This window comes from Mugil cephalus, chromosome 3 (assembly GCF_022458985.1).
Source record: "Mugil cephalus isolate CIBA_MC_2020 chromosome 3, CIBA_Mcephalus_1.1, whole genome shotgun sequence".
In the NCBI taxonomy this organism is placed as follows: domain Eukaryota; kingdom Metazoa; phylum Chordata; class Actinopteri; order Mugiliformes; family Mugilidae; genus Mugil; species Mugil cephalus.
Window position 1 is genome coordinate 30,107,097 of NC_061772.1, and position 21,335 is coordinate 30,128,431.

The 21,335-nt window shown below is 38.4% G+C and overlaps 2 protein-coding genes and 1 long non-coding RNA gene across 3 annotated transcripts in view; 2 read left to right on the forward strand and 1 right to left on the reverse strand.

Moving 5' to 3' along the window:
- The window catches only part of LOC125005220 (NACHT, LRR and PYD domains-containing protein 3-like), a 203,968-nt gene that overhangs the window by 158,326 nt on the left and 24,307 nt on the right, over nucleotides 1-21,335 (reverse strand). The window lies entirely within an intron of this gene.
- Nucleotides 2,619-10,708, forward strand: LOC125005245 (up-regulator of cell proliferation-like). Its single transcript, XM_047580437.1, has 4 exons — nucleotides 2,619-2,639; nucleotides 2,827-2,887; nucleotides 5,187-5,256; nucleotides 6,334-10,708. The coding sequence occupies exons 3-4, from the start codon at nucleotides 5,232-5,234 to the stop codon at nucleotides 9,453-9,455; spliced, it is 3,147 nt and encodes a 1,048-aa protein (XP_047436393.1). The 5' UTR covers nucleotides 2,619-2,639; nucleotides 2,827-2,887; nucleotides 5,187-5,231; the 3' UTR covers nucleotides 9,456-10,708.
- On the forward strand, nucleotides 11,529-17,773 carry LOC125005251. Its single transcript, XR_007112435.1, has 2 exons — nucleotides 11,529-12,355; nucleotides 16,604-17,773. It is a non-coding gene; the product is annotated as an uncharacterized LOC125005251 (long non-coding RNA).

Sequence of the window (21,335 nt, forward strand, 5' to 3'; positions counted from 1 at the left end):
ACTTTTAGATTGTGTGTTTTTTATGCATTTTCGATTGATATTCTGTCTATACCCATAACCAGTAAACAACCATAAAGACCAGAGTCTGATCATTTCTATGGAAGTGGGCAAACTTACAAATTCAGCAGGGGATCAAATACTTATTTCCCCCACTGTATATATATATATATATATGTATGTATATATATATATGTATATATATATATATATGTATATATATATATGTATGTATATATATGTATGTATATATATATATGTATGTATATATATGTATGTATATATATGTATGTATATATATATATATGTATGTATATATATATATATATGTATGTATATATATATATATGTATATATATATATATATATGTATATGTATATGTATGTATATGTATGTATATGTGTGTGTGTGTGTGTGTTACAGGACCTAGAGACTGCACAGCCTCAAAAACAGCCTGGTAACATTGTTAGTAGATGCTGAAGTAAATCTATGTGATGCACAAAGGCTCCTGTGTTAATTGACATTTCTTCTACGGAATTTCCAAACTAAGAGTTCTGTAAGAAGAAAACCTGAAGAAACTTCAGCACTTAAGTCTAGGAAAGAAATTGGCAATATATATGTGATGGCATTTTAGCCGGCAACTGGCTTCTAGACGCCGTTCTTTGTTCAGGGGTTTGCTGTGGTCGTGACGTACCCCCGAATAAAACAATCACTGCCTCGCTTGAGTTACAAACAGCGTTTTATTTCCGTCTGTTTTGCAGTGTCCACAACTTAACTCACAATTATCAATACAAAAAAACAAACAAACCAAAAAAAAAAAAAAAACAACACAAAAAAAAAAACAGAGCGGTCAAAAGTATTATGGCTCTCATCTGAGACACCTGTGCCACCCTCCCCTTTTGTGTCCTAATTTCCTGGGAGGCGGCATCACAACCATGAGTAATCAAACAGTCAAATGAAATTGTAAACTTCATCTTAACAGTTATGCTCCAGTTCCATATTATTAATGAGAAGAATAATCAAACCAAATATGCAAAAATGTCTCTTATATATATACTTCTCTCAGAAATGAAGAATCTACTCAGATAAGTGGCGAAACATCTTCAAGAAATTCTACAAGTCCAGTTGTCTCTTTTTCAATACCTTCTGCATCTAGTAACCTTTAAAAGTAAAAATGTAATTAACTGCAGTGATACACATATTAATCAAACCTCTGACAGCACTTTGACAAACTGTCTTTATTAACTCTGCAATATAACACTAGGCAGTTATTCTTCCTTTGTGTCAGGACACATCATCCTACAGAAAGAGGCCACTGCCTTCATGGAATATTGTTTCTATTAAAGAGTGTACAGGGTCTGTAACAATGCTTAGATAGGTGGTACATGTCAGAGAGACTGTAGTACTGACCACAGCAGACCAGGAACAAGAGCTGTAGTTCTGGAGAAGCTGTGACCCAGTCAACTAGACATCAGTGAGTCTGATCTTCATCAAACTCAACCAGTGCCTCATATATCCCACCCTCTGACAGGAGCCATGAGAAGGTTTTGAGTCATTCTGCAGCACATAACAATCCTGTCTAATATAACCTGCTGTGTTCCTATTCAGTAAAAGAAATCTCCCGTAAAGGTTGCCAATGACACCTTTAGTGCCTATGGAATCAGAAGCTTATATAAAATCTGTATTATTCTTGAGGATTCCTCGAATGCAGAGGATTTGAGAAGTCATTCTTGCCCAACTCATAAGACTGCTGTAAATCCTCATAATTATTCAGACTTACATTTTTATTACGTACAAAAGGAGGTGATTCCTTGCCTAGTTGGTTGTTGGACTTACTATGGTCCAGTGATGTCAAGAGGAAGTGCAGATGAAATGCAGGCCACACCTGTGGAGCAACCTGAGGGTTGTTCATTGTGACTCATTGTGTGTTCAGAGCTACAGGAACGACTGACTCATAATCTGAGTAAATCAGTTATTGAGACTTGAACCTGGTTTGTTGCTGCAGGACGAACAACTGTGGAGTTCAGAGCCTGACATCAGGAAGTGTGAGTATGTTATTTAATGAGAACGTCACTTATGTTAAATTGTTTTGCACATAGATGATTTTCTTCTAACCCAGTTCTGAATCTCTAGTTTCATGTTTAAAAGCATAATAATACATTTTATACCATTCTAACCTTAACCTGGATCCAGTGGATTAACTTTGAGTTGACTAATATTTTATCTTTAACAACGTTAATGAGCAGTGGCTGATGATACCAGTTATACACACAATCCAAGACAGAAATTAACTCATAATTCTGTTAAAACACAAGAACCAAAGTACACATCAGGCCAGAATAGATGATGTTCACATCTCCCTGACCAACATCACTACTGGTATGTCCCCTTAGAGCCATCTCTGATCTAATGACCCTCTGTTCTCTTCAACAGAGTCAGATTGATGGATTTGAACAGAATATCTTTATTGCCAGTGTAACATGTACAAAGGTGCAAAGAGTAAAGGTAAGATATAATAAAATGTATCTGTGCTGCCTTTATTACCTCCTGGATTAAATATTAACTTGTTCATTCTGGTTCATCAAACACTTCAGATTTTTATCAGACAGACTCAGCTCAGTCTGCTGCTGCTTCATGTCAGGTACATTTTAGTGGAACTTTATATCCTGAAACCGTTTCATTTAACTTAATCTGGCAAATGAGTTACATTTAAAACTAAAACTATGCTTGATGTGTCATATTTTTAATTTATCTGATTTAATTAACAGCAACTAATGAGAAATAAATTCATAAAATGTTTGGTATTTTAAAGAGATTATTTCTGACAGGAAAGTGTTTCTATGTTTCTACCATGGACTCAGAAGAGCTGTCAGGTGGATTCCTTAACTGGTAAGAGGATTGTTTTATCATGGTGTTAATTTTGCTTTTTCCACACATGCACTGGAGCCAGAACATTTCTACACATGACCTAGAGGAACTGTATGTGAGAATGATCCATAAAAATGAAATGTTATTCCTTTGGAATCTGGATTTTAGAATCAGTGTTAATGTTGACAGACACTTTTGATTTAATGATATTCTTCAGACGAAAATCTTTAACATTTAAGTTATTTTCATCTTTCATGGTTTTAGTCGATGGAAGTCAACTTTTTGCTATTACATTTAGTCAAACTGCAACATTCATTTTGTCACCTATTTTATATGTCGTCTTTAGACAAAATAGTAATCAGAGTTTTTCTCACTTTAAACCAGTTTAATGAAGCTTATATATGTAACACAAAAGTGAATCCATCTAATAGTCTGTACTGCTACTACTCTCTTAGCACAACTCACTTTCCAGAGTTGGATATCAGCTGTTCTGACCTTGATCATTTCTAAGGCCGCATTCGGCCCAGAGGCACTTGCAAAGTGGCTCGGCGAGCCTGCAGATGTTTCTATAAAAATTCCTACAGTGCTTCAGATCGTGAATGCAACATTATAAGTAACCTAGCAACGCTGGACCTGCTGCATGCCGGTACCGTAGCTAATTAGTTGGCTAGCATCACACAACCTGTAGCCCACTGTCAAACATGTCTCTCTCGACCCTGAAATGAAAAATGAAAACCGTCGGTTTAACCCTGCTTGGACTGACAAATATCTATTTATTTTGCCATCCACTCCAAGCGCCAAACCGATGTGTTTATTATGCAACGAGTGTGTTGCAGTGTTTAAAGATTATAACGTTCGGAGGCACCACTTTGAAAAACACCTTCTACACAAACTTCCCCGAAGGATCACAGGAAAGGGCTGCTAAAGTACACAGTTTAGTCGCTTCTTATAACCGGAGCTCCAATGTATGGTAATTTCATTGTGTTACATATCTGACTAGTTGCACCTTCGGTTAAGGTGGAAGGTGTTTTTGTTTATTCACGTTTATTTCTGTGACCCCAAAAGTTTTGTTCCCTCCTCTGCCTCTCCCCTTTTGTACTGGAGAGGTTTGCGCCTCTTCTGTGTTTGTTTACTAGGTTTGGTGTTGTAGGCTGCATAATGCTAATAACTTGTATTGTTTGATTTGTAGGGCCTGGATGATGTTTTGTTCGTGATCATTGGTTATGTGTGCGTTAATTACTGTTAGCACTTTTGATGACACTGATATATAGCTATATAAAACAAAATCTTATGGCTAGGCTACTACAATAGGTCTGTGCAGTAATAGCTATTTTTTTTGTTGTTTTTATATGCACTTTGAGATGGGCCTGGGTCAGACATGACCAAATTGTTTTTGTCTTTTGGTTTGTTTTGTTTTTCAAAAATCTCTTGTTTTTGCACTTTTTGATAGGCTATGCTTGTGTCAGATGTGACCACATTAAAAGGGAACAATAAATACAAATCTTTTTTTTTTTTTTGCTTTATTACATTCATTTGTGTTAGTTTAAAATTCATCATTAACTGCCGCTTATGAGCAACTGAAAAAGATCGGCCCAGCTGAACTTTGAGGTTTTAAAATGTGGCCCAACTGAATTTTCAATTGAATAGCCCTGCTATAAAGTATGCATTTCATGTTCCAACAGAGGATGGTATGTCCCGAGTTGTTTAACACATCAACATGTAAATACCAGTAAATAAAGGCTGACATTCTGAACTCTGGTCTCATACTCATCTTTTGATCTTAAACCCAAATGTCTTCAGGAAGCAACAAAAACAAGGGACTTTGTCTTGCTGTTCCAATACTTTTGGAGGGGACTATAATGGCTTAATACATATATTATATATATACATATAATATTCCTGAGTTAACTTGTCTGAGAGGAGAGTATTCATAGCTGTTATAGTTATTGAAGTACTATGTGTTTTTTTTTTTTTTAGTTTTTTTTTTTTTAGTTTGTTTGTTTTTTATTGACATGTACATTCTGCAAACATACATCCTGGTCAGATGTTCTATATGTAGAGTTAAATGACACCCATTGAATGCCACTTTACATGCAGGTACCATTTTTATCTCTTGTAACTGGTTTGAGTTTTTGCCTGAGTAACTAATTTAAGCAATTTACAGTTAAATTGTAGATAACTCTTTTCAGTTACGGACAACGATATTGTATTTTGATTAAATTGCCTGAAATAGTCATGTAATAGATCATCCAGAATGCAACCCATTTGATTACAACGGTCTTCTTTTTACTGAGACATTTATATGTATTGTTGCCTCTAGGTTTAAAGAAGAGAGGATTTAAAGCAAAAACAGTCCACACCAACAATGGACACAGAAGAAGCTCCTCAAGGTATACATCTTATTTTTATTCTTAATAGAATATTAAGAATGTGATATTTTTATCTGTGGAATCAACCCAGTGTGACCCAGACATAGATAGGAAGATTTCTCAGGTAGTGCAGGTAGAATGAATGACATGCAACAAAATATACACGTTAGTCTTTCATCAATCCAACATTTGAAACTTGGTACAATGATGGACTGGTGGGTGACCAGTCTGAGATTTCCTCATGCATGCAAATATTATAGCTGTGTGCTTGTTTATCAGGACAATGGCAACAATAACAACATTACATTATATGTGAAATGCACCTCAAGGGTTACAAGTTAATCTGACGGCTGAATTACAGTTCATCTGTCCAGAAGTGTTTCCGTCAATGTAATGGGAATTGGCTGTCATTAAGGGATTATTTTGTTCCAGAAAAATCAAGTATTTGTATGTGAAGAGAGACTGGGTCATGCAGCAAGACAATGAGCCTAAGAACACCAGTGGTTCTCCAAAAGAACAGTTTAAGAAGAACAAGATGAATGTTTAGGAACAAGTCAAAGTCCTGACTTTAATCCGATAGAAATGTAGCAACAGTTGATGAGAGGAAACCACCAACATCTCAGAAACTAACTGGTTCTGTTCTGGGATCAAACTCCACCAAGCTGCTGTAGACACTGATTAGAAGTTACCACAAACATGTAGTTGGTGTTACTGGTGCACAAGAGGGTCACACTAGATATGGATTTTGAACTCACGGATATGAGCAAAGGATTATTTCCTTCATTAAATAAATGCACAAGGACATTACAGTGCCTTTTTCTTTGCCGTTTATTTACTTTCAGGACTGATGTTTTGAGTTACTTTCAAGCTGAAATGTAGAAAGCATAAATGTTCAAATGCCACTGTATATGCATACAGAATGTAAAAAAGAATCATCTATATGTTGTAATGATAGAATAACAGGGAGTTACAAAGTTAGAGTTATTATTCACCAAGAAGGAGCTATAGCAAATACATCTGTAAATCACTTACATTCAGACACAATACAAAACAGATTAGTTTAATTTCTAAAAGTTACTTTCTCTTTTTCTTTGACAGCCCTGTTGAGCTTTCTCTCCAAACTTGGACTAGAGAAATATTATCCCAACAGACTTTCACGTCAGTCTCTCTTGGAGATCAACACAAACAGCTTAAATGAAAAACCTGTTTCATCTCTAGAGGACATACCATGGTGCTTTCTCAAAAAAATTTTTAAAATCAGTACCAAGTGCAGGAGCTGTACACAACTAACAAGCAATCAAAAGGAAAATAATGATGACTGGGACCTGGACCTTTACACTACAAATGACTCTGACAATAAGATTAACCCTCTTGACCTCATGGTAGCTCTCTTCCTTTGTGCTGACAGCTTCTTGCAACAGGAAATGTCTCTCAAAATGTCCATGTGCCAGTTTTCTGTCCCACTGCTGTTGCCTCATGGCAATAAGAGTCAGTGTAGCCTGATGCTTTGGGCTCTGAGAGACATCGTCAAAGAGTGGCGTCCACATGATCTGTCTGAATCAAGAGGTTTTGTTGAAGACAACATTGTTCAAGCAGATCTACCGTTCTATTCCTTTGTCAGGCTGAAAAACTGCAGTTTATCAAAGTCTCACTTTTTGAACAAAGTTCTCATCAGTGACCAACAGAATCACAACATCTTCATACACAGAGATATGGAAGGAGGAGGAGTTAAAAGAGAAATATCCAATGGACTGGTGGAGGTCTGCTGGTATCTGCCATGTGGGAAAGAAAATCTAGACATATTTCCAGAACCTGTGGCTTTTGCAAATATGAGAGGAGACATCTGGGAGTCACTTGAACAGTTCAAGTTTCTTTTTCAAGTGTCAAATGTCACCTTTGTATTTCTGGACAAAGTTGAAGAAAGGGAACTGGAGATTTTGACTTCCCTAAAAGATATGAAAACTAAACTCTTCCTGGTAGTTAATCAAAAGGAGGGGAATGTTAAACAAGACATGATGTCAGTCAAGAAAACACTAGAGAAATTGGATTTACCAAAGAACAATTTAATAGTAAAAAAAACAGGTGATAATGGAGCAGAGTTTTCCAAGAAACTTTGTGAAGCCATCAAGACATGTCTCTCACATGTCAAAGCTACAGCCAGCATTGTAAATATGTTTGACAAAGCTGTTGAACTTGGTCTGTCTGTGGATGAAAACAAAACTGGCCAACAAAAAAAAGCAGCCAAAGAGATCATGGATGGTATTGGGGTCAGATCATTTCCACAATACAAGAATCTGCAACTTCCACTGCAAGGAGATAACTGGAAAACATTATCAAAAATAGAAAAGGAGGAGTGTAGACTAAAGAAATGTGGTGACTCAAGACCGGAAGAATATAAATCTTACCTACAAGATGAAAAACAAAAAGTGATATCAGAACAAAGAAAATACAAACTATCCAAAGGAATGGAGATTTTTCTTGATAACTTATCAACAAATGACAAAGACAAAAGAGACTTTTTCCTCAAGTGGATGAAACTAAAACTTGATTCCCATTCAAGAAAAAAACTGTCTGATCTGCGAAACACATTCAAAGAACAATGCAAACAGAAAGATGTGAAACTCATAGCAGAGTTGGATCAAGCTTTGGTGGAGAGCTCTTTAGGTGTAGAACATTACATGAGAGAGATGGGACTGATCTACGAGTTTTTGCCAGAACCTCATCATGAAAGATATCATCTCCCTTCTCTGGCTGCTGAACTGCTGTTGGATGGATATCCTTTAGAGCTCTTGGATGGAGATGCTTCCAACATCCCAGAGAGATGGGTGACAGATGTGCTGATGGAGCTTCACAAGAAGGTTGGAGAGAAGAGCAGACTGTTGGTACTGACTGTATTAGGAGTTCAAAGTTCAGGGAAGTCAACACTCCTCAACACCATGTTTGGTGTACAGTTTCCTGTCAGCAGTGGCAGATGTACCAGAGGAGCTTATATGCTGTTCCTCAAAGTTGGAGAGGATTTGAAAAGTGAATTAAATTCTGACTTCATAGTTCTCATTGACACAGAGGGTCTAAAATCTCCTGATATGGCACAACTAGAGGAGAGTTATGAGCATGACAACCAGCTGGCAACCTTTGTAATCGGCCTCAGTGATGTCACAATCATCAACATTTCAATGGAGAACTCAACTGAAATGAAAGATGTTCTGCAAATCACAGCCCATGCATTCTTGAGAATGAAGGAGATTGGTAAAAAAACGATTTGTCATTTTGTTCATCAGAATGTTGCATCAGTTTCAGCTGATTCCAACTGTGTAAGAGAAAGAAAACATCTGTTGGATCAACTCAATGAAATGACACAACTTGCGGCTGAAATGGAAAAACAACCTTCTATCAAAGCCTTCACTGATGTACTGGACTATGACATAGATAAAACCAACTGGAACATCCCAGGACTCTGGCATGGAACACCTCCAATGGCTCCAGTGAACACAGGTTACAGTGAAGCTGTAGCTGATTTCAAGAAACATCTTCTGGAGACAATGAAAGGAGAGAGAAGATCTGAACCCTCACAGATCCCTGAGTTTCAAGAATGGATGAGAAGTCTCTGGAAAGCAGTCAAATACAAGAACTTCATCTTTAATTTCGGAAACACTCTGACTCAAGCCTATGACAACCTTTGTAAAGAGTTCAGTGATTGGGAATGGGAGTTCAGGAAAGAGATTCTCTCCTGGCAGACAGAAGCAGAGGTGGAAATCTCAAATGCTGACAATGGATCTGAGATGGAAACTTGGAAAGAACTTGTAGAATCAAAGAAATCCGAAGTGTCCAAAAAAATAACAAATCAACAAAGAATAATGAAGAAGAAACTCAGTGACTACTATGAAAAGAAAGACAGACATGTAAATCTGATAGAGAAATACAAGACTGATTTCTTCAACAACATCAAAAGCCTTGCAAGAGAAATCCAGATGTCTGTGAATACTAGACTGGATTACATCCTTGAGCTAAAAATAAGTACAAAAAAGGCTCAGGACATACAGAGGATGTACAGAGGTGTGATAGAAGAGCAGGTTATGAAGCTTGTGAGTATCTGCAAAGACTCCAAACTGTCTGATGAACAGCTGATACAAGAGTTTGAAAAGATGTGGAATGATGCCACTGCAGATATTTCTGACCTGAAAGAACAAGATATTATGGAAGATATCCTCTCCACGCTGTGAAAACGTTTCTCAAAGCAGAAAGTCAATGAGGAATTAAGGAATGTTGATTTATGGAAATTTGGAATGGTCCATTCAAAATCAAAACTGAACATTCTTAGATTAAAAAAAAAGGTTATGGCAAATGATCTGCAAAGATTTGCAGACAGCGTCACTGAGTCATGCAGACAGTTTATACTTGATAAAGTAAAGACAAATGAAGACTCTTTCACAAAGGAACTTCTGTAGAAAAATGATCAACCTCTTCAGCAATGTTACAAACATTATAAAATAAATACAAAGTTTGAGATTGATTTCTCAGACTTAGACTTAGACTAATTTTATTGTCATTTTGTATGCACAGGATGTATACAGAACGAAATTTTGTTGCGTACGGTTCAGGACAATAAAATTGTAATAAAATTACACATAAAATAAGATAAACACAATATTAAGTGCAGCAGCGATATAGATGTAGGGATGTCATGTATCATAGTGCAAAACATGTTTAACAGTGCAAAATATCTGTGCAGAGAATGAAAGTAGAAAAAAGTATGTACAATTATGTACAGAATTCCGGCAGTGTGGAGTAGGGTCCAGTTAAGAGTTCAGCATTCTGATGGCTAAGAGGGAAAAAGCTGTTGCAGAACCTGGTGGTGCTGCACCAGATGCTGCGGAACCTCTTTCCAGAGGGCAACAGAACAGCCCATGGTGGGCGTGGGAGGGGGCACTGACGATGTTAGAGGCTTAGGGCATGCAGCGCTGTGATGAGATGTCCTGAATGGAGGGAAGAGGGGTCCAGATGATCCTCTCTGCTGTCCTCACCACTCTGCTCACGTTCTTCCAGTTGGAGCGCTGCAGCCTCCACACCACACAGAGAACGTTAATGTGCAATTAACACACATGGGTTTGCAATCATGGGTGGATATAAAAGCATGCGCAAAGTGAAAATGGTATTAACAATGGCAGCCTTGGCTTTGTTGGAAGACCTCGCAAATGTGTGAGAAAGTGTTTAGAGAACGTGAAGATCTACTCGCAAACGACGACAACTGGCTCATGAGTTGTTTCTGTTTACCGAGGCCAGTATTACTGGAGTATTATTGGAGCTGTGGGCAGAGCTGCAACCCTAGAGCTCAACACAGCGCGGAGCAAGGGATTGTCCGTGCCCACACAGGTGCTGACCACTCTGGGGTTGGTGCACAGCAAACTGAGAAGAGTTGAATTCTTGGTGTTAAACTAGACATACACTAGTAGTGTTAATTATACTCTGGGTAGAGTTAATCCATTATAATTAACTCTCAGTCGATAAATAGTTGTTGTCAAAACCGAGTGTAAAAAGGAAGTGTCACTAAATCAAAACTCTAGATGTAAATGTTGAAATAATTACTCCGAAATTCTTACTCTAAACTCTGATCCTGTATTTAACACCTCAGGTGTCCCTCCCCATTACTCTTCAGGCACCTGAAGTCATTTTGCAGCGGTGAGCCACAGAAACTTGACTCATCGCACTGTTACTAACCCCCAAGTACCTGCTTAATGAGCTAGCAGTTAGCATGGTTAGCATGCATGCCTGGCCTCACTGTAACATAGAAAGAGAGTAACGGCAGTAAACGGTACGTTTGGCTTGACGTTTTGTCTGAGTGAGACGAGTCATGCTCTTTGTAACCACAGATATAAAACGTGATAAGACGATGCTAATGGTTCGGAGTTGCTAGCTAGTGTGCTAAAGTGGTGCTACCACTAAATACATACATTGTGCCTTACTGTTGCATGTTCTAATATTTGTGGTGCAAATTTGAAAATAAATGTTTTTGAACTGCCAAACATGACTACCTTTTTATTTTAGTAATTTTTTGTAGGATTATATAAGAATTATATTGTCACCTTTTAAGTGTTATGGGGGTAACACTTATGTAGTTAAGAAATAGTCCCTTGAGAGAGTTAATTGCTAACACTAAATAAAAGTGTTAAAAAAAACACTGGTTGGTGTTAGCAGTGTGTTACATTTAACTACAAGAAGAGTCAAATTTACACTAACTTAGTGTAAAGGTACCAACACTCGAAAAAGTGTTAAATTAACACTCTGAGGTGTGGACCCATATAGACACTTTAAAAGTGTTAAGAGCAACTCTTACAGTGTTAATTTGGGTATGCTCATTTTACTGTGTGGCAACAAGGGCTTTCCAACGGGAACTGGCCTACCGGTCAGGAGTGTGTCAGTCAACCCTGACCCGAGCCATGCCAGCTGTGTGGGACAGAATCATCTTCCAGGTACATCAAATTCCCACACAATGCTGTTGAGAATGGCCAATATTAAAGCGCAGTTTACAGCAAGAGCCAGTTTCCCTAATGTAATCGGAGCTATTGACTGCACACACATGCCAACAAAGCGCCATCACAGGATGAATTTGTTTTTGTCAACAGAAAACATTTTCATTCGATAAATGTTCAAATAATATGTGATGTGCAAATGCAGCTCACTAGCATCGTAGCAAGGTGGCGTGGTTCAACGCATAACTCGACCATTCTGACCAACAGCATGGTTGGGAACAGGATGGAGCCTGGTATGGTGCGTGATGGGTGGCTTCTCGGTGAGTAAATAATTTATCTGTTAATAAAGTTTGTCCTAAGTGTTCGTTTCCCACTGAAACAATTGGAAAAAAAAAAGTTATTCATTCAAATGGTGTATTAACAATTAAACTTAATCTATTTCACATGTTTTCTGCCTTCATTTGACCCCGTGGCTACGCCCCTGAGAACGTGGCTGTTGAACCCTCTCACCAACTCCGGCACCGACCAAGAGAGGAGGAACAATGACCTCAAGTCCCGAACTCGGGCAGTGGTGGAGAGGGCAATCGGCCGTTGAAGGGACGCCGGCGCTGCTTGGACAGGTCGGGGGGAGTGCTGCTCTACAACCAGAGAAGGTGTGCCGCATTGTAATGCCCTGTGGTGTCCTGCACAACATGACACACCGCCACGGCATACCACTGCGGTGGGCCAAAATACTCCATTTCACTTCCACCTTTATATCGGACCATTTCTTTTTTATTTCCATGGGCACGCTGCTCCGACCCGACGTCATCAACAACCTCACACATGCTCCTACTCTTTTCTTTCTTTTTGTGTTTATGCCTGACGACAGGCTACCAAATAGAGTATCACTGCATGTCTCCACTTCATTTAATAACACTTCGACCTCAGACTCGGTGAAGTTCCTTTTTTTCGCTTGACTCATGGTGAAAATCTGATCGTGCAGAGTGGGAAATCCGCGATGCAGGCCCTATTTAAATAAATTAGCATATTTAAATTGAGGCGTGGACAGGGAGGAGTTTGGTACTCCTACATGTGCGCTCAATTCCACGTTGATTGGGATGTACAAACGAAAAGTGCTTCAATCCAGGCGCACACACCTGACCTTTGCACAGTCTGACATCACCAAAGGAAAACAGGCATCCTCTATGGAGGAGCAGATACAGGATTTTAAAAGGACAGTGGTGCAGAGAAGCCTTACAGTGGAAGACTTGGAACAGGCTGAGCTTGCCATCATCAAGTTCTGCCAGGGAAAAAGATTTCCTTAGGATCTAACCAGTGTGCAGAAAGGACAGCCTGTTAAGAATCCCAGCCACCTCCATAAGCTCTGTCCACAGTTGCAAGATGGAATCCTGAGAGTTGGTGGTCGACTCAGTAGATTGTCCATGCCTATGCAAGAGAAACATCCAATAATCCTGGCAAAAGACCTCCACATCTCAGAGCTTTTACTTAGACATGTACATCAAGAAGTTGGACATGGTGGCCGTAATCATATGCTGTCTAAATTGAGAGAAAAGTACTGGATAGCTGGTGTGACTTCAGCCATCAGGAGAGTTTTGTCAAGGTGCATCACCTGTCGCCGTCTGAATGCTCGGCCAGTTCATCAGCAGATGAACTGGGAGAGATGAACCACCATTCACTCGTGTGGGTGTTGACTGCTTCGGACCTTTTGAGGTTAAGAGTAGAAGGAGCATGGTAAAGAGGTACGGTGTTATATTTACTTGCCTTGCCATCGGAGCGGTGCACATTGAGGTCACATCATTGCTGGACACAGACTCCTTTATTAATGCACTCAGGCGTTTCATTGCCAGGAGAGCTCAAGTGCGAGAGCTGCGCTCTGACAAGGGAACAAACTTTGTAGGAGCACAGCGTGAGCTGATGAGGGCCACTGAGCAGTGGAATCAGGTGCAGATCCACTGGCGCTTTAATCCACCTGTGGGCTCACATCATGGGGGAGCTTGGGAACGGTTGTTAGATCTATTCGAAAGGTTCTCAACTCGACCTTTAAAGTACAAAACTTGGATGAGGAAAGCGGGTTGTAAGTTGTGACTTTGATTTTTTTTTTTTGGACTGTTTTGAGATTCACCTTGGGTTTTTGACTATTTGACTTTGACTGGTGAGAATGTGGGCTTTTGAGTCATGTATTGATTCAAGAAGAAAGAAGATTTCCCTGTGGATTATTGATGGGCATTAATTGTTGAGCTTATTGTTGTTGAAAGTGTTGTTTGTTGTGTGCGTCTCCTAATAATTATTAGATAATAATTATTATTAATATTCCATAATTAGGGGCCTGGTTGTAGGAGCTGTACAGTTGCACTGGTGGATTATTCGCCTTTTGATTTGTTTGGTCTGGTTGCCATGGTGATGCACAGGGCTTGGGTCACGTGGGCATTGGGGGATGATTGCCGTAGGTGATATAGGGAGCTGGTTCACCTGCACTGAGGGAGGAGAGAGGCGAGTGTTAGGTAGCTGCAATTTTTGTTGACCGCTCTTGTTCAGCTTTTTGCTTTGTTACATATTTGCCACTAGTGTACACCTTCACCATCTTTTGGCGTATGTAATCTGAAAGACGCCAAAGTAAGTGCGATTGGTTTATTAAATGCTTAAACTCACCTGGACTCATGGTGCTTACATGAACCAGCATCAGCTGAGGACCTCATCTCATCCTCTCAAATGGCTTTTGAATGACAGGCAAGTTGCTACACTTAATATAGGAAATAAATACTTGGTTTAAACAGATATAGACTAAAATTAAGTGAAATAATCTGCCAGTGCAGTAAGATAACCACACTTGGTAAGATTTCTTAAAATAAGAAAAAATAAATACATATTAGGCAAGTGAAAATCTTAAAATAAATACTGTATGTAAGTCAAATAATCTCAGAACTAGCTTTTCAATACTTATTTCACTTTTTGTTTCCTACTCAAATTAAGTGAAAAATCCAGGGCAATTGAACAAGACTACTTGAATGAAAACAAGTCTTGCATTAAACTAACAAATATTCTATTTTCTCTGCATAAAAAAAGAACATGTCTTTTTAGCTCTGAGATGCAGGAGTAAACAGTTCTTACAATTCAGTGCAGTTAGTCAGTTACACTGAGACTTCACAGCATGAAGTGTATGACTGGAGCACCAGTCATGTTTTGGCTCACAGTGTGTATGTATCTGTGCTCTCTTCGCTTTTCGTTGCAAGAAGTTCTCTGGGTCTGGGAAAAGGTCCTGCAGGTCTTCATGAGACAGAGTGCTGATCATTTCTTCACTTATGTTTGCAGCTGTGATATAATGTAAGACACACATTGCAAGATGAATTAGTGCCATAGAACAAACTGTATGAAACAGCTGGCTAGCACAGACTAGTTAGTGCATTAACAATAGATAAATAAATGATATACCTCAGTGGACTGTGCATCACAGTTAAATTATAAACATTGTAATTGATTGTAATTATCTTAATTCTGAAGCGTTTTTAATTCAAATATACACAGTGTATATAGTGATCTACAATTTGGGAGAAACTCAAAAGCATAAATTCTAAATAATTTACATTTTAAGTTGTGGCTATTTAGAAGGTTAATGTTTTAGTATAGAATTGAACAGATCCAACCCAGTAACTGGATTTAAATGAAACAAGTAACCAGTCATGCTTAATTTATCCAATTTATAATAAAACCAATTCATTAAAATCAGTCCAGAAATCAGAGTTATGACGTAAAAATAAAACAATAGCTACGTTCAAAATGTATATTTGACTACATTACCTCTTAAAGTCAACACCGTGGCGTCATCAAGTTCGTCCATGTTGTTAGCGGTTTTAGCTAGCAAGTTAGCTCAGGTAGCGTTAGCTCGTGCTCGGCTACAACAGTGCACACAACAAATTCACATTGAAACATGAATAACATTTAAAACGTATGTGACTGAAAAACACGCGATATTCGATACAACACTGAATGAAATACAATGAAATACGAATTGAAAACGTCTCGCATGAGGTGGCTGTACTATGTACCTGTAACGAGCCATACAGCTGTTCTTTTTTGTGTTCGTTACTGCGCATGCCCAACTCTCAAACGACTCGATGAAAAAGTGTAACGTCTCACTTCTTAAAAAAATCAGGTGAATGTATTATGCTCACTTAGATTCCGAATAAAACACGTTATTTTTCAGAGATGGAAACAGCCATGGAGTGTGCCATCTCTCATTTCCGTTTAATCTTTAATGAGGGCTGAGCAGTAAGGTAAAATAGCACAGTCTGACCACTGCTGAACCATAGACTGCTACCATTTCCAAAACAGGGATTTATGACAGAAATTCATTTTATGTAACTGAACATTACAAAATCCTGGATTTGTGTATCATTGTATTTTATTCAATTTTGCTGGCGTTTTATTTTGATTGAAGGAATACTTCAACATTCTGGGAATGCCTAGTCTTGTGATCACCATGAGGCAAACAGCAGAGACTCCAGAAAGTCACTCCATCCATTGAAACATATGGCTTTCCTATTAACAAGATATATTTTGTTAAATCGAGTAAGTCTAATTCCTGAAACAAGATGGTTTATCTTTTGTAAATAACACAGTAGCTTAAAAGCATCTTCAAATGTCAAAAAGCTTGTTTCATATGACATATGACTCAAAACAAGATGTTTTCAAGACCTTTTCACTTAACAAGATATTCAAGATGTATTGTCTTAAAAACAAGTCCCTATATCTTGCTGAAATGGAACTTGTTAGGCAGTTGCATCTTATATTAAGTGTAATGAGATATTTTGACTAGAAATTAAACAAATATACTTGGTAAGATTTAGATTTTTTGTAGTGAACTAGGTAATATGTGAGTCTGTGCTTTTATGTTTTCTCAGGAGGCTGGAACAATAACCCTTCAGCAGACCAGTTCCAAGCCATTTTCCACCGCCTGATGGTGTGGTGTGGGGTGCCTCCAAGTGCATCAGGAAATGTGGCAGTACAGGATGCGACTGTGTTTCTGTCAGCTTTAGAAAAGCCATCTTCCTCCACAGCAGAAGAAACCGAAGAGCTGCCACCCCCTTTTGCAAACGCTTCTGCAATTGTGCGTGACCACAGTTACCTGCCAACTCGCTTTGGTGGCCTTGTTGACAATACCCTTGTCTACAGCTCAGGGTTTGTGATTCGGCAAATTTTAAAGATGTTGTGTGTCGTGGTAGCTTGGTCACTGATGCTGTGCTTGCATCACTTGATCAGAGCTACCACTTACCCCAACTAAAAAACAAGGGGGGACTAATGGTTCCATCTGAGGGGACTTTGAGGGTAATCAGATCAGCTGAGCGTTTCATTCGCCAGTCTGTGCCCGGGCAAGCTGTCAACTTGTCCTATATCAATCAGTTTGTACGGGTTGATGTTGGAGCTGAGGATGTGTTTGGTCTAGGTGAGAACATTCAGGAAACACAGTGTGGAATTGATAACCATCACTATGTGCTGATGTCACTTGTTTCCGAACTAAAAACAATACAAGAGAGAGAGTGGCAACAATAGGAAAAAAATGTGCAAACCATTCTTTTTAAAGTATTTTAGTGGTCTTACTTAAATAGAAAAATGTCTATAGTGTACATAACCTGTGTGTATGTGTGGTGTTTAAAATAATTTTTGTTGCCTCCAAATGGCCAAAAAATGAATGAAAATAATATGTTTTTTTCTTGTGTGTGGAGGGGTGTTTTTCTCTCAGGAGTGACAATATGCAATGCATGATCATTTAACAGGTTTACAAGTACATCAAGTATCAAGAAGTCATTCCTGTTGTGTAGATTCCCTCAGCATTTATTTTAGTGACTTTTTAGTCTGTATTTACCCTTGACGCTTCTTATGCTAATGGGTAGGGAATTCCACTGACTGATGGCTCTGTAAATAACTGCCTTGTTCAGTTGATTTTTTTTTTGGACTGTGGGAGGTTAAAATAGCCTTTTCTGACCAGTCTAGTCATACGACTGTGCCTTGAGCCTGTCTGAACCAGCTGTTCTGGAAAAAAAAAAAAAAAAAAAAATCGTGTTTGATGTCAACAACGGCATTTTGGGTAAACATTATGAGACTAGATTTTACTTTGGCCTCAACGGTCAACCATGACCATGACAGACTGTGGTGCATCTTCATGACATTGCTTCTAAAAGAACATTGAAGAACCAATCTTGCAACTCTATTTTGAGCAAGCTGGAGTTTTTTAATATGTTTTTAGCGGCACTGGACCACACAACCATACAGTACCCTAAGTGAGAGAGAACTAGAGCCTGAATCACATGATTCCAGATTGCGGGTGTCCCGTAAGAGCATTTTCTTGTCATAGCAATACCATGTCCCATTTTTACAGCTGTTGAATTAATATGGTCAGACCATGACAATTGATTATCTATTATGGTGCCAAAAAATTTAATTTTCCTTACTTGCTCTATTGGAATACTACCCATAGATAGATTTAAACAGGACTCTCTGGCAATCTTTCTCCTGGTACCAATAAGCATGCAATTAGTCTTAGTGATGTTCAAAACAAATTTGTTTTCCTCTACCCAATCAGACACAGTTTGTAATTTTTTTGCATAATACACCAGTCAGTTCCTTGCATGTAGACGCAGCATACAACAAAGTTGAGTCATCAGCATACATTACTACTTTTGTCTGTTCCAGAACAAAGGGCAGGTCAAAGATAGAAAATAAAAGAGGACCCAGACAGCTTCCTCGAGACACTCCACAGAGAACATCTTTGCTGACTGATAAGCTTCCATTGAAAAACACTCTTTGCCTCCTGCCAGACAGATAACTCTCCATCCAAGAGAGGGCAGTATCAGCAAAACCATAGCACTTAAGTTTAGCGATTAGCAGTGCATGATTAATAACGTCAAAAGCTGCACTAAAATCAAACATAACAGTACATCAAAATACTTTGTTTGTTCTCTGATATAGTGTAAAGTTCATTTGTTTTTCAGACATCAGATATCTTTTTGTTAAATACGGAATGTTTTAGTTTTAAGGCACTGAATTTGTGTTCTATTAATGTGAGGGGCTTACGCGATAACACGAAAAGAAAGGCACTATTTTTATTTTGCAGAAGTTGCAACACTGATATTGTTTTCTCACAAGAAATTCATTCAGATATTGATGATGAAAAATTGTGGAAATCACAATGGGGGGATGCAATCTATTTTTCTCATGGCTCAAATCACTCAGCTGGAGTTGCAATATTGTTAAACAAATTTAATGGTGATATTCTGGAGTCCATTGTTTCAAATGAAGGCCGGTGGATTATTTTAGTTTTGAAAGTAGACAACTTCCTGTTTATTATCTGCAACGTTTATGGACCAAACAGAGCTACTCAAGCAAAGGACATGTTTCTTGAACTTTCTTTAAAGCTGGACATCTTAATGGGGAAGTACAAAGAATCTACTATTATCTTAGGAGGTGATTTTAATGACGCTCCAGACGACTACATGGACCGGCATCCTCCAAGATCTACAGCGTTATCGAGCTTTAAACCTACCTCATTCATAAGCCATCATTTTCTACTGACAGATGTGTGGAGATTTATGACCCCACTGCCACAGACTATACATGGTCTAACTCCAGCAGGAGTTTACGGTCAAGGATCCACTTTTGCTTAATGTCATCACAGAGTTTACAGTTTGTTTCAGATATCTCACATTCTCATGCTCCTTTGTCTAATCAGAAACTGACCTGATCTAAAACTCAGAGATTCTAAAGAAAAATCAAACATTAGAGGTTTTTGGAAATTGAACAATGACGTATTCGATGATAAAAAAGTTAAAGAGGGTGTAAATTTACTTGCTAAAGATGTATTTAATAGAAAAGAAATGGTTTTCAGTTCAAAAATGGGAATTCTTTAAGTTTAAAATTAGAGAAGCTGCAATTAAACGCAGCAAAGAAATACAAACACTGAAAAAATTAATGCCCTATTAAAACAGCTGCAACCTCTAAGATCCAAGCAAGATTTATCTGAGGAGGAATTAACATCATTAAAAAGTCTCAGTGAAGAGCTTGATAGAATGTATGTGAATTTAGCTAAAGGTGGTACCATCAGATCTCGAGCCAAGTGGTTAGAAGAAGGAGAGAAAAATTCCAGTTCCAGTTCCTTTTTTGCACTAGAGAAGAGGAATAGAAAGAGAAATAATGTTACATCTCTTATGGTAAATGGTGTCATATGTTCTGACCCTAATAACATCTCATTAATTGTTTTACAACAAACAACATATAGCTGCACGGCACAGTGGCTCGGTGGTCAGCGCTGCTGCCTTCCAGCAAGAAGGGTTGGGTTCGAGTCCAGCTCAGGCCTTTTTGCATGTTCTCCCTGCGTCTGCGGGTACTCTGGATTCCTCCCACCCTCCGCGCGTGAGTGTGAATGGTTGTCTCTGTGTTAGCCCTGCGATGGGCTGGAGACCTGTCAAGTGTGTACCCCGCCTCTCGCCCAATGCCAGCTGGGATAGACTCCAGCAACCAGCTCCAGCTAGTGAGGATTAAGTGGTATGGAAGATTAGATGAGCTATATACATCTGAATTTAATCAGTCTTTAAACTGTCAAATATCTGGGAAATCACATTACAAAAGATATTGAGCTTGGACAGCAACTTAATTTTCACCCAAAAATAAAAAAAAAAAAACAAGTCAATTTTTAATAAGTGGCTGAGAGACCTCTCCATTTTTGGAAGAGTGTTGCTATCAAAAGCTGAAGGTGTATCAAGGTTTGTTTATCCTGCTCTGTCACTTTTTCTTAATGATGCACTTTGTAAAGAAATTAATAGATTATTTATCAACCTTGCTTGGAAAATAGACGCCACCATCTTAAGAAATCCTCAGTTTAGAAAGAGCAGAAGGAGGTTTGGAGATTTAGAATTTTTTTCATTTAAATTCCACCTTTAAAGTTAAATGGCTTAGAAATGTTTGGGACAACCAGAGTCACTATGAAATTTTATTCTACAGAATATATTTAAAAAAGTAGGAGGCTTAAGTTTTTTATTGAGCTGCAACTACACGGTCTCTAAATTGCCTCTGAAACTCTCAAGGTTTTATCAGCAAGGTTTACTCTCTTGGAAATGATTTTATGTTCACAACTTTTCTCCACCCAAGGAACTGCTTTGGAACAATGTTCATATTACAATTAAAAACAAAAGCATATACAAAGAGAGCTGGATTGAAAGGGACATAATGTTTGTGACAGCCTTATTTGATGATAATGGTGGTCTTTACAGTCATGAAGACTTTCTGAAAGTTCAAACCTTTCCAGTCAAATACACAGAGTTTGTTTCTAATGTAAACGTGATTCCCACTGGTGTGATTGAATTAATAAAATGTCACTTATCAAAATGTTAACATTCAGGCACTCTCTCTTAAGGTCGGCGGAATTGACATAATGGACAGAAAATGTACAAACAAACATCTAAGGAAAGTATTACAAAGTCGTTGTTACGTCCACCTGGTAAAACCAGGTGTCAGACAACACGACAACCAGTAAACAAACAAGTCTTGTGAAAATGAGCAAGTGTGATTTATTGTAACAAAGGAAAACAGGCTAAGGTGAGGGAGGATGGGACAAAGAGGTTGTGCCAAATAAAATGAAAG

Excerpts from the sequence above, each read along its gene's own strand:
- LOC125005245 (XM_047580437.1), top strand. The coding sequence starts at position 5,232 with ATGGACACAGAAGAAGCTCCTCAAG. Across the intron at positions 5,257-6,333 it reads CACAGAAGAAGCTCCTCAAG|CCCTGTTGAGCTTTCTCTCC; the intron begins GTATACATCTTA and ends TTTCTTTGACAG.